The sequence below is a fragment of the Peromyscus eremicus genome, chromosome 8b, assembly GCF_949786415.1.
Source record: "Peromyscus eremicus chromosome 8b, PerEre_H2_v1, whole genome shotgun sequence".
NCBI classification, from domain to species: Eukaryota; Metazoa; Chordata; class Mammalia; order Rodentia; family Cricetidae; genus Peromyscus; species Peromyscus eremicus.
Genome location: NC_081424.1, coordinates 20,086,188 through 20,098,681, shown reverse-complemented (window position 1 = coordinate 20,098,681; position 12,494 = coordinate 20,086,188). Strand labels below are relative to the sequence as shown.

Genomic DNA, 12,494 nt, shown 5'->3' with positions numbered 1-12,494 from the left:
TGAGGAAAATTATTAATATTTTTGATCCTCTGATATTTTTGTTGTTATTTTGCTTCTTTCTGTTTTTAGATATTAGGCATCTTTTTATGGGACCTTTCCTAGCAGAAATCATAATTTATCCTTTTGGAGAAGAACATAAGATTTCAGTAACTACTCATTACTGTTAGAACTGTGAGGCATGAATTTCCCACCTGTTTGTTTTTCTGGAGTTGGTGGTCCTGTCCTTCTGAAAACTCTGGCCTCCTCTCCTGTACCCACAAAGAATTTACAGAGAACTCTGTTACCACACAAACTATCATCCAGACCTTGGAAAGCTCAATAAATAGATACGAAATTATCAAAAACATGATGTACCTTTTATTTTGATAGCCAGAAAACATTTTCATTAACTAACACCAAGATTAACTGAAATAAATGTGTTATTATATAACCCTTCTTTCTCTAAAATAATCGTGCCCCGATTATTTTATTATTGCTTTAAAAGAATCCCCAAGCTTGTTCTTCCATCATAAGGGAATTGGAACCCAGCGGGGCAATGCCAAGCTGCTCGTGGCTGTTAGTTTTCCACTCTCGTTGCTCTGACTCTGAAGGGCATGTCTGGATCGTGGCCATCATTCCCTATAACTTCATTTGGCCCTTGTTATTTTGACAGTAACCGGACAGGGATTTGCTTCACCATGCATCACTTGCTCTTGTCTCCTACAGCCATGCTTACAACAGCAGGGCTTATTATTGATGAGATCCTACTTAGTCTATTTAGTTTGTAAATGTCAGAGGTTTCTGTGGTAATTTATTTAGGAAACCGTAAAGGTCATGTGCTGCTATTTTAAGAAATCAGGCTTACAACTTGAAAAACATATTTTCCCTAAAATTTAATTCAAATGATTCTGGACTATTCGTAATAAGGAAATTGCATATTTAAACACTTAAAATCAAGCCCTACAGGTTGGAGTAGGTGCAGTCCTTATTAACATTGATGTAAAAGACATTGGTATCACTTAGTACTGAAGGGCACGAGGCTTTCCAAGGCCCACTGTGGACTGGAAACATGAGGACCTATCTCTGCTCTCGTAGATTGCGATTTGGTGAGGAGGCAAGGTACTTTGACCACATTCTAGAAGGAAAAGTGTGCTGTCCAAAAGCTTATGAAGGAGGAGACCTTGTGAGGTTGTCAGGAAAGGTCTCTTCAGGGAAGTAGTATGTGATCCTGGATATGGGGTATGTCTATTTACTCAGAGAAAACAAGGCCCACAGAGTCCCTGAGGGAGATAGATGGAAGCTGTTCATTTTGAGGACCCAAAAGGTCTATTGACAAGCGAGCAGAGTGCAAATGGCCAATGGCATGAAGAAGACTAGGATCATAAAGACCTCCCTGGTCTTCAGAAAGCCAGGGTTGAAGGGCTTTGAGTTAGTGGTGGCCAGACTGGTCTGTGAGGAGGCTGCGTGGCAGGAGTGTGGAGAGGCTGTCATACTTCTTGGAGTGAAGGACATGCTGACTTCCTGTCCAGTACAATGACAGTGCTGAGCACTTTGACAGTGGAGGAACTGACCTTGCTATTCAGTTTTACTAAAATTAAGTAGAGACAGCACACCCCGTAAGAGTGAAAGCCGAAATGAGATAATTGGCCACTGCAGAGACAAGCAGGAACTGTTCTTATGTCCTTCCTGTTGCTTGGATGGAACACTCTGACGCAAAGCAGCTTAGGAGGGAAAAGCTTTGTTTGGCTCACTCTTCTAGGTCACAATCCATCATTGAGAGAGTCAGGGCAGGAACTTGAAAGAGAAAACCATGGAGGAACTATGCTTGCTGGCTGGAACCCAGGCTTGACCTTAACTCCCTCATACAGCCTAACACCACCTGCCTAGGGTGCAAGAGCCCATGGTGGGCGCTCCTACACCAAAAGGATCTTTTAGAGATAAGCCCACAGGCCAATTTGGGCAATCTCTCGGTCTCTCATCATGGAGTCCTTTCTCAGGTGACTATAGGCTGGGTCAAGCTGTCGGTCAAAGCTGACTAGGACAAGGGTAGTGGTAGCTTGAGGCAGGGTCACGGGGTGAGAACAGGGGGAAGAGGGGAATTCAAAAGATACGTGGGAGGGAGAGAGTGTAGAAGTCAGAACCCACTGCCTGTGGGAAGGTGGAGTCAGACAAAATGGTTTTATAAATGACTATCTAATGGCTCTTGCTCATTGGGGTTTGTGTTGCTAGGGAACTGAACCCAGAGCCTTAGCTTATGCTAGGCAAGTGGCCTGCTGAGCTACACCCCAACCTTATTGACCACCACCACCACCCTGCATTTCAGTGAGTATGAATGGGAAGATGGAAACCTGAACAGGAGGTGAAGTTGAAGAGAGAGAGAGAGAGAGAGAGAGAGAGAGAGAGAGAGAGAGAGAGAGAGAGAGAGAGGTGTAATTTCTCATGTATTCAATTTTCAGCACCCATGCAGATTCCAAGTGGAGTTGTTGGCTAGGCAGCAGAGCAGTTCAGTTCTTTATATCTAGAGACATGCTAATGCACTCCTGAACAACCAAGTCAAGAAACAGACTTTTCATTTTAGATTTAGCTTTGTGTTATGACGCTCCAAAAGGCCATTTTGTTAATGTTCAAGTTCTCTCCATTCTGGGTGTGGTGTTTCCAATCGATTGTGTTTGCGGTTTTGGAAGTAGGTGTGCATTAAAAATGAAGAGTCGTTTATACTTGATGTTTTATGATGAAAAGCAAACACCCAAAGGCGCCCCCCCCCCCCCGCCCCCACCCTGTGGCCTGTGGAGTAGAATGGCTCACACTGTGCTCTCACCTGGCCTAGGTGACCAGCTTTCTTGTGGTGAATTTGAGGACACCTAGACGCACTAGGTGATCTTTGCGGATGACCGAGCACAGTCATTGGCAGTGGAGGTGGACTGTGGGATGAAGGCGTCGGAAGACAAACAGTTCTGCTTTCATCCTCCTTAGGACACCTGGCCCGTCCTTTCTCCCCTCAGAGAACACTAGAAAAACGATCATAGAGTCTTAAAAATGACATGGACCTGAGGAGGCCGTTGTTTACTAACAACTTTATGTTTTCATGCCTACAGCAGAGTTTTATATTTGTAATTTACTCAGCTCTAACCTAAAGTTTAAATATTTAAACATAGACTCTGGAACATTTTAATTTGGTTGGTTGGTTGGTTTGTGGGAACTAGAGAACCAGGTTTCTTCATTAAAAGTGACTCCACATAATCTCTCATCGTGTGTGCTAAAGTCCCCTGGGGGGTTGTAAGGGTGCGTCGCATGAGCCCCCAGCCCATCTGCTCGTTTCAGAAGGTCTTTCTGAAGCAGGGAGTTCGTTGGAATTCACGCGTTCCATTGGGCTGCAGCTGACGGCTTTCGAATCCTAATTGCTAATGTGATTTTGCTGCATTATCTGAATTAAAGGCTGAGTCACTCCAAAATCCATTTCCCTCTCTTTTTCAGATCATGTGTCCGTCGGAGGACTTGGAGACAGCTTTTATGAGTATCTGCTCAAGGCCTGGTTAATGTCTGACAGGACTGACGTAGAAGCCAAGAAGATGTATTTTGATGCTGTTCAGGTAACCCAGTGTTTAAATCGTCTTCGCTCGTCCGCTCGAACTTACAACTTGCATATTAATCAGGCTTTAATGAAAAAATAGAGTACCCCGTGAGCGGCTTGCAGAGTATTTCCAGTTAGGGAGAGCTCAATGTCTGCAGTGTATTTATAACAATAGTAACCATACTTAGGATTTTAGTCCTTAACAGAGCAGTGAGAGTTATTATGTGGTTCAGTTCTCACCTGAGAGTCGTATATCTAGTCGGGCGTAGTGATAACCCCCTGGACTTCCAGCCACTGCGGGGTTGAGGGCAGGAGGACTGCTTTGAGTTTAAAGTCAGACTGGGCTACAGGGCAAATTCCAAGCCAACCTGAGCTACAGCCACCTGTCTAAAGAAAGGTGGTCATGGGCCAGTTAGCATGCTGGCCAGCAGCAGCTCAGGTGGAAGGCAGTGCTCCCTGAAGATGATACTGTCTCCTGACATCATAGCAGTGTCCCTGTTATGTCCACACGGTGACACTGATGAAGGACCCATTGCTTGGAATCAGCCCCTTTCCCTAAGCAACGTGACTATGTTCCTGTCTGATAGCGACATTTTACATAATGAGGAAGGAACTCTGGATTTGTTTTCTGAAAACTGACTAAGTTAAAATTGCTGAAAATCACCGACAGTCCAGTGCTTCTGTGGTTTGAACTCATCTCCAGAGATCTAATAAAATCACAGCTAAATCCAAAGGAACTTACCTGTTTTCTTAAATGCACAGAACATTTTTTATAATTGATACTATTGATTTATAGGAAAAAAATTGTTTTGTTGGGGAGAAAGAGTTGAAATAGACTCTCATCCAGCTTACTATGGCCTGGAACTATACAGCCAAGGATGACCTTGAACTCCTGATCATCCTGCTTCACCTCCCAAGTGCTGGGATTTCAGGCACAGACTGTCACACCTGGCCTTAGAAATGTCCCACACCATTTATTTAAAGTCTTTATCCTAAAGGTGTTGTCATCTCTAATAGGTCTGGGTGATTTTTTTTTTTCGTTTTTGTTTTGTTTTTTTATGTAATGTAGCTTGCTTTGACCTTGCTAGCTGGGTTGAGTATTCCATTGTTTCCCTCCCTAGATCAATTGAGGCCTTCAGAAAGCAAACTAGAAGCCTCCATTCTGAGACACAGGCATCAGAAATTCCTTAGGCCCCAGAAGAGCACCAAAAGAAAGCTAGGCTGTGGTCCCGACAGTCCTGTCCTCATTTGGTGGCACCAGAGAGCTCATATCTCCCAGGTTACTTTTCCTCCCTCCCATGAGGTTTCGGGTATTAATCTTAAGAATTCTTTTCAGTTTCAGCCGGGCGGTGGTGGTGGCGCACGCCTTTAATCCCAGCACTCGGGAGGCAGAGCCAGGCGGATCTCTGTGAGTTCGAGGCCAGCCTGGTCTACTGAGCGAGATCCAGGAAAGGCGCAAAGCTACACAGAGAAACCCTGTCTCGTAAAAACCAAAAAAAAAAAAAAAAAAAAAAAAAAGAATTATTTTCAATATAATTTGGTTTGCATTGTGTCATCTAATTATCCACCCAGCAGACATTTTAACTGTTTTCATTTTAAAGTGGCCCTCTAAGGTCTTGATATTCCATGAAAAGCCATTTTGAAATATTGTTTGAAGTATCCTCCCCCCGACCCCCGCCCAGTTTCTAGAACTGTACCCACCTAACTGTGAGTGTATTCTGTTTAGACAAATAGTTGACAGGAAAATCCATTAAGAACAAACGAGGCAAAGTGTTTCCTGTGACTCTTAATTATAAAAGAACATTTTCAGTCCACTGTATATTTTCAAGTTGCAGAGCAATGTTAGAAAAAAAAACAAAGTTGAGTTTGAAAGCAGTGTTCTCTTCCAGAGCAAAGTTTCTCTTACCCAAGTTGTACTTCTGTGCACATGATCAATATTCCCGAATGGATTGGGAGGGACACACAGCCCCCTGCTCCCTGCTGAGGAACCACTGACAGTGGATGGCTATGGAGAAAGAGTCAGTTTTCTTCAGGGTTCTGGCCCTCGTACGTTGCCCATACCCCAGGGAATGACTTCACCCCTGTGTACACAAGGGCAGCACTAATTAGACTCAGTGGGGTTTGGGGGCTTGTTTGTTTGTTTGTTTGTTTTCTTAAAGAGGACATGAAGTAGGGAAGGGAGGGAGAGAGCATCTGGAAGGAGTTGGGGAAGGGCTTGGAGAGTAATTATGATCAAAATACATTGCATACATGTATGAAACTTGAAAGTATAAGCAAAACACATTTTTTAAAGATTATGATGAGTCAGGGCAGAAATACACCAAGCCTAAGGCTCCGTTGACTTGGGGGATTCAAGGCCAGCCTGAAGAACAGAATGAAAACAAAAAAAATCTGCCTGTATCAAGAGAAGGATACTGTGTGTTATTGTTCTGAACTGTTGAATCCCTGGGGATGTGGTCACTCAGTTTTAGCTTTAGATGGACTCAGATAGGATGTCTCGCAGTGTGCTTTAACTACACAATACTTTGATCTCTCAGCTGCTTATTATGGCCTGTCTGGACACTAAGAACCCAGAGTGGGGCAAGATACATGGGCAGGTGAAGTATCATTTAGAAGTTCAAAGGCCTCATCAAATTAATACAAATATGGAAGAATTAAACCACAGAATATATCATGTTCTTTCCCCTAGTCAATTCACTGTAGATTTGATGCAAAAAAAAATATTTATTAGAGTCATAGTAGGGTATATTTACATTTTTCCATTTCCACACAAAACCATTGCTTTGGGCACAGAACTTCATCATAGTTTGTTTTAGGAGGTAGCAAGTTGGTCAGAATCATGCAAAAATAATACAGTACTTTATTCACTCTCCATAACAGGGTAATAATGTTTCTTTAATCTGTGCTCAAAAGCTATTACTCTTGCCATGTAGAAAGAATAATTTCTTGGGTGATGAACAAGTATCTGCTTGAAGGACTTTATTGCAATTTGTGTTATGAGAAGTGTAAATAGCTAAGATGTTCGGTGGTATTAAATGAGAATGAAATATTAATGTAATAACTAAACCATCAATAAAATTAGCTTAACCACAGCTAATGAGCACAGCAGTTGTCATTTATTTCCTACTGGCTTGCTCTCATTTGTTTATTTCCATAAAGGTAGAGAAGTTCTCCTCTGCCCGCAGATCCATTTCCGGTCATTCTTCTCTAGCTCCCCAAATGTGCTTCCTGAAAATCCTCCTTTTTCTGACATCAGTGATTGCTACAGACCCCATCCGAGCCCTTTCCTTCCTGGGTCATGACGTGCGAATCATTCTCTATCAAAAATAAAAATTGGAAATTAGTAATTCCAAGCACGCTTCATACTTTTTGATTTTTTTAAATACAAGGTTTACTTCATTCTGACCTAGTTTTTGATAATACCAGTAGTTCATACGTATAAATAAAATATGCCATATAAGTCATTTTTGTAAATATTAATTTTTATCCTAGCTTTAAATATCTTCATTTGTTTTAAAAATTTTAACGGTACAGGAATATGTTCTTTAAAAGAATAAACAAAGGAAGAGCTTGACTTAATTTCTCACGTATGTGTGGATGCACATATGAGCACATGGAAGCCAGAGGTCAACTCAGGGGTCATTCCTCATGAGTCATTCCCTTCAGTTTTCTGTGTGTGACTCGGTCTGTCATTGGCCTGGAGCTCACTGATGAGGCTCCCCTGGCTGGCCAGCAAAGTAAGGCCCAGGCTTCCGCCTTTCTCCTCCCCAGCACTGAGATTCCAGTCAGGGCCACCACTCCCAGCATGTTGCCAGGCTTTACTCTCCAGGTCCATCTCCCCAGGCCCTCCACAGAAGAGATGTAAATAAGGGACTTACCTGGACTACTTCCAATAAGGACTTCTTTAAACAAAATGCTTCAGAGTCTTCCAATAGATAGTGTTGTTCCCATTTTATAAATGAGGACTATGCTGAGACAAATAAATTGCATGCAGCTTTCCCTGACAATGTCAGAGCTACAATTTGAAACCATATAATCTGACTCTAGAATAGCCCATCTTTGCTACTCCATTTTTTCTGTTGAAGCCTATGTGGGAGAAAACAGTAATGCCACCATGCTGGATCTAAGACCCTAGCACATTCTGTTCTTCTTCTACAGTGGGGCCTGGGCTTTGTAGTGACTCAACTCAGACATGGCTGCAGCGTCCTGTCTGTGAGAAGGGAATGGCGTTTAGCAAATGAGAACTGGGTTTGGTCATGGAGCCAAACAAAGCCAGTGGGACTGGAACAATAGAACAAAATTCTAACCAGGTGAATAAATGAAGCAGGGAGTCGAGGAAAGAGTACAGAAAGCCGTAACATTTCAGATCCAATTAGATTTGTGATAACAAACTCAAATTGCAAGTAGTATTTTCTATATGTATATATCTATACATATATATATGTTTTTAATTACAGTATAAAACTGAGAGTGTTGTTGGCACATACCCATATGTCAGCACTCAAGAAGCTGAGGCAGGAGAATTGCTGTGAGACGCCATCTTACGCTACATAGTGAGTTCAAGGCAACCAGTGATCTGTGGCAAAACCATGTCTCATAAAAAAAAAGAATGAAAAGGAAACAATTGATTATGCAGTAATATAGAATTTATTATAAATTTGAGAAAAATCAGAGATTATCAAAAGTGTCTTCTTTTCAGGCCATTGAGACTCACCTGATCCGCAAGTCCAGCGGGGGACTAACATACATTGCAGAGTGGAAAGGGGGCCTCCTGGAACACAAAATGGGCCACTTGACATGCTTTGCAGGGGGCATGTTTGCACTCGGGGCAGATGGAGCTCCCGAAGCCCTGGCCCAACACTACCTTGAACTTGGAGCTGAAATCGCCCGCACCTGTCATGAATCTTACAACCGTACCTGTGAGTACCTGTTACTCTTCATTCCCAGGCCATTCCCCCGTGCTTTGATTTCATTCAATAAAGAGCTTTGCCATAGCTATCATGAAGAAAGAGGAGGAAGGAAGGAAGGAAGGAAGGAAGGAAGGAAGGAAGGAAGGAAGGAAGGAAGGAAGAGAGGGAGGGAGGGAGGGAGAGAGAGAGGGAGGCAGGGAGGGAGAAAAGAAAACCACTGTGAAATTTGATGATACTAATATCTGAAAGGAATTTAGATCTTTACTTAAAAGTCACTACTTTTATACAAAAATATACATCTTAGTGTGTCCAGTAACAAAACAAAAAAAAAAAAAAAATGTAGGCCATGCAAGTTAAGCCAGCCTCATTTACTGACCTTTGATTTACCTCGATAACACTGAGTAAGTGTCTCTGATCTGATACAAAAAGAAACTTCCCCCCAAAGTCCCATAAGGAGATTATATGTCTGGCTTCCTATTTATTAAAATAAGCATTTAAACACAAAGATTAAGTAGCTGGCCTTTTGTGACATACTCGTAGAATTCTCAGCCACCAAGCTTCCAGCCACCTAGCAAATGTCTGTGGTGCTTTATAAACACTTGGTGGGTGTTCAATAAATCAGAGTTAAGTGAGGGAAAGAAGGAAAAAAGAAAAAAGAATTGTTGCTGTTTTCTAAAATAGATTCTTGTGGATGACTCAAATTTAGAAATATGTTGAGTATTGTATGTTATTTGTTGTGTATAACTAGCCCTTAAAAAGGTCCCTCATGCATCTATCTGTCTTCAGGATGGTCAAGCACTTTACAGTTTTGTCCAGATTGTAGCCTTACTCAGGAGGTAACCCCTGTTAACTGAGCGCATGTGTTTTAGTCATGAAGCTGGGACCAGAAGCTTTCCGATTTGATGGCGGTGTGGAAGCCATTGCCACGAGGCAAAATGAAAAGTACTACATCTTACGGCCGGAAGTTATCGAGACTTACATGTACATGTGGCGACTGACTCATGATCCCAAGTACAGAACCTGGGCCTGGGAAGCCGTAGAGGTGATGTTTTCATTTGCGTGTTTCTTACAATCAGTTTCTTAGGGAGAAAAAATGTTCAACAGTGTCTGTAAATCTGTCATGGCAACTTTTCTGGGATTTCTGGAGCTCTATGGAGTTTGTTCCGTTCAGGACCGGCTGTTTCCGGTTAAGTCGCTCCGCACCGTGGGCTTTAGCTTTGCTTTAGGGAGCAATGATGTAACTGTATGGCAGGTAGATTTGAATACTGGACGTTAGGGGTCTAGACAGAAAGATCTGGAAAGGCATGTGACGGGAAGAAGTTATCCTAACTGTAGAAAGAATAGTTGCTTTATTCCACCGGGACACTGGACAGCTTCTGGATGCTCAGTGCTGTCGCTGTCTGCTTGAAGTCCACCGCTTCCGAATCCATGCCTTTCCCGTTGGTCTTTGGGCTTTAACGACACCCTGTGTTTTCACCTGGGGTGAACCATCTGCTTACATCTAGGAAGAACTCTGAGATGAGTGTCCCTTGGGCAAGGGTTCTTCACCAAGGGTTCTTCGCCAGTAGGATCTCTCTAATCTGTCTCAGTGTGGTGCTTTAGCGGTTTTTCTTGGGTCCCTTCCTACCGCATGTGGAGCATTATCTCCCTAATCAGTTGTGCTCTAGGTGCCAGAGGAGCCCTCGGCTACATACATCCAACCATGTCTAGTGTTAAAGGCTCTTGTTCTAAAGGAGGGCGAGGAAATGTGGAGAAGAAGAACAAGCAAATGCTTGAGTTGGCTCTGTTCTCTCCATTCCCTGTTAGTAAGCTAGCTGCCATCAACAGTGATCTTGAAAGGACCTGTCTCGGAAGTCTCAGGAAGTCCGTGCAAGCTTAGCTGATACCTTAGGAAGCCATCGATGAGCCTTCCTTACTACACTCTTTACTTAGTGCGCCTGTTATCACTAATCATCAGTCCTTTTAGGTAAAATATTCAGTTTTCTAATTATATTCCATCAGTAGTGATTCCACTGGTTGAAATTTACATTTTCCCCCTCTGGAAGCAAATGTGTTAAAAGTGAATTCCGAATAAGCATCGGTGATAAGAGGCTGGCTGTGACGAGTCCTGCAAAGGCCTTGTGAGCTTGAATTGCAAATACTGGCTTAAATTGGAAACATCAAGAATAACCTATTTCATCAGCTTTAACACCAGGGCTGGGGGTGTGGTTTGGTTTCAAGAATGCTTGCACTGCAGCATGTAGGGCCTGGGTTCTGACTCCGGTACCAATGCACTGGGCATGGCAGTGCACACTAGCATCCCAGCACTCCGGAAACAACAGAAGCTCAAGGTCATTATCAGCTATGTGCTTAGTTAGAAACCACCTCTAGCTACATGAGATCCTATCTCAAAAAAAAAGAGAGGTCACTTACTGTGCAAGCATGAGAACCTGAGTTCAGATCCCAAACCCCCACATAAAAACCAGGGAGGAAGGGTTGATTCTGTTATTCAGGCTCACAGTTCAGAGGTACGGTCCATGGTGGGGAGGTCAACACAGCTGGAGTTTGAAGCATCTGGTCACACTGCTGAGAAATGCTGTTGCTCACTGACCTTTCTCTACTTACATAGTCCAGGATCCTGTCCAGGGAATGGTGCCGCCCACAGTGGGTGGGTCTTCCTACCAAGTGCAAGATAATAAAGATAATCCCCCACAGATGTGTCCATCTCACAGATGGTTATAACGTATATTGAGGTGGCAACTCTCTCTCTCTCTCTCTCTCTCTGTCTCACACACACACACACACACACACACACACACACAGATTTAAAAAAAAAACAGTATCCGTCTCCTTATTTTTGCTGTGTATTCCTCATCGATTCAAAGACTTTGTATTAAAGAAGACAGAATTTATTAACTATCAAGTTGTTCATTCCATATTTGAATGAATGGAAGTTGTTTTGAAGCCAGAATCCATAATGTTTGGTGGATTGGAGCTCTCACTTCTGTATTTCAGTTTTTTAATTCTCTGAAGAGAGGGAATTCTACCAGCTCGCACTGACATGGTTTCCAGCTGTGGGTCTTTCACAGATTGGCCGTGTAACTCAAGAATCCCTCTGCAGAGTGATCCCCCCACCAAAGGGCCAGTTCTTCTCTTAGTTGAGTCATGACACCTCTGGCCTACACTGAAATCATGGTCAAGCAAAGTTAGTCCCCCGTGCTGAGTCCAGGCTCCTTCATGCCATGCTTTTTTCACTTCCGCTCTGGGTTTGTAAAGTATTTATAACCCATCATCTTGCCCCACAAAAAAGAACGAAAGAAAGAAAAACACCTTTCACAGCATTCTTTCACTGATACACTCAGTAAAATTGATTTCCATGTCTTTATCAAATAGCATAATTATTTCAAATAAGTTAGAGCAGTGTATATACTCCTGGAGCCCACCTTCCTGGGTAAATAGCAGCCCACCAATCATACTCATTCGGGCACTTGTGAACACACCTAACAGAAGTAACCTGTAGCTGGTACTTGATTTGCTATCTCTCAGTAATGGCAAGAACTGTATTGTACTTGTCCCAACTGAATATGTGGCAGCTGGCAGAAGATTTATCTGAATAATAGTTGTTCCTGTTTATTCATACCGATTAGGTAATACCTCATCTGATCCACAGGAGACAAGAGGTCGTGAGCTTTGGATTTCTTCACAGTTTTCTTCCATGTCTCGGACCCCACCCTTTCCTCACCAACATTCGGAATCTGAGAGCAGTGTTTCTCTCCCATTCCTGCTTCTAATTCCCCAGGCTTGATCCCTCTTTCCAAGCGCTTGTGATATGTTTGTGATGCCTGGGTCTTTGTTTTTTGTCCCTGAGACCAGAGCAATCTCAAGCAGATAGCCTTGGAGGCATTATTGATTGGGGTTGACTCTTGCAAATCTCCGTGGATTGACTATCCAATTCCTGTCTTCACAGCAATACTTCCTAAGAGTCTGCCTCGTTCTGCTGTTTATTTTTTTACTCGGCCCAACCCCAAGTTATAGTCAGTTAGGGTCAAGATTAT

General features: G+C 42.9%; 1 protein-coding gene and 1 long non-coding RNA gene across 3 annotated transcripts in view; one reads left to right on the top strand and one right to left on the bottom strand.

Moving 5' to 3' along the window:
- The window catches only part of Man1a1 (mannosidase alpha class 1A member 1), a 174,384-nt gene that overhangs the window by 153,746 nt on the left and 8,144 nt on the right, over positions 1-12,494 (top strand). The window contains exons 8-10 of the mRNA XM_059272584.1: positions 3,454-3,569; positions 8,250-8,469; positions 9,330-9,502. Of these exons, the coding sequence (XP_059128567.1) occupies positions 3,454-3,569; positions 8,250-8,469; positions 9,330-9,502 (509 nt within the window). The remainder of the gene's footprint in view (positions 1-3,453; positions 3,570-8,249; positions 8,470-9,329; positions 9,503-12,494) is intronic.
- LOC131918477 (uncharacterized) lies at positions 8,037-8,939 on the bottom strand. 2 transcript variants are annotated; one of them, XR_009380990.1, is made up of 3 exons: positions 8,837-8,939; positions 8,265-8,321; positions 8,037-8,143 (listed from the first exon to the last, which is right to left on the bottom strand). It is a non-coding gene; the product is annotated as an uncharacterized LOC131918477 (long non-coding RNA). The 2 variants fall into 2 exon arrangements; XR_009380989.1 differs by having other exon boundaries at positions 8,265-8,545; positions 8,837-8,936.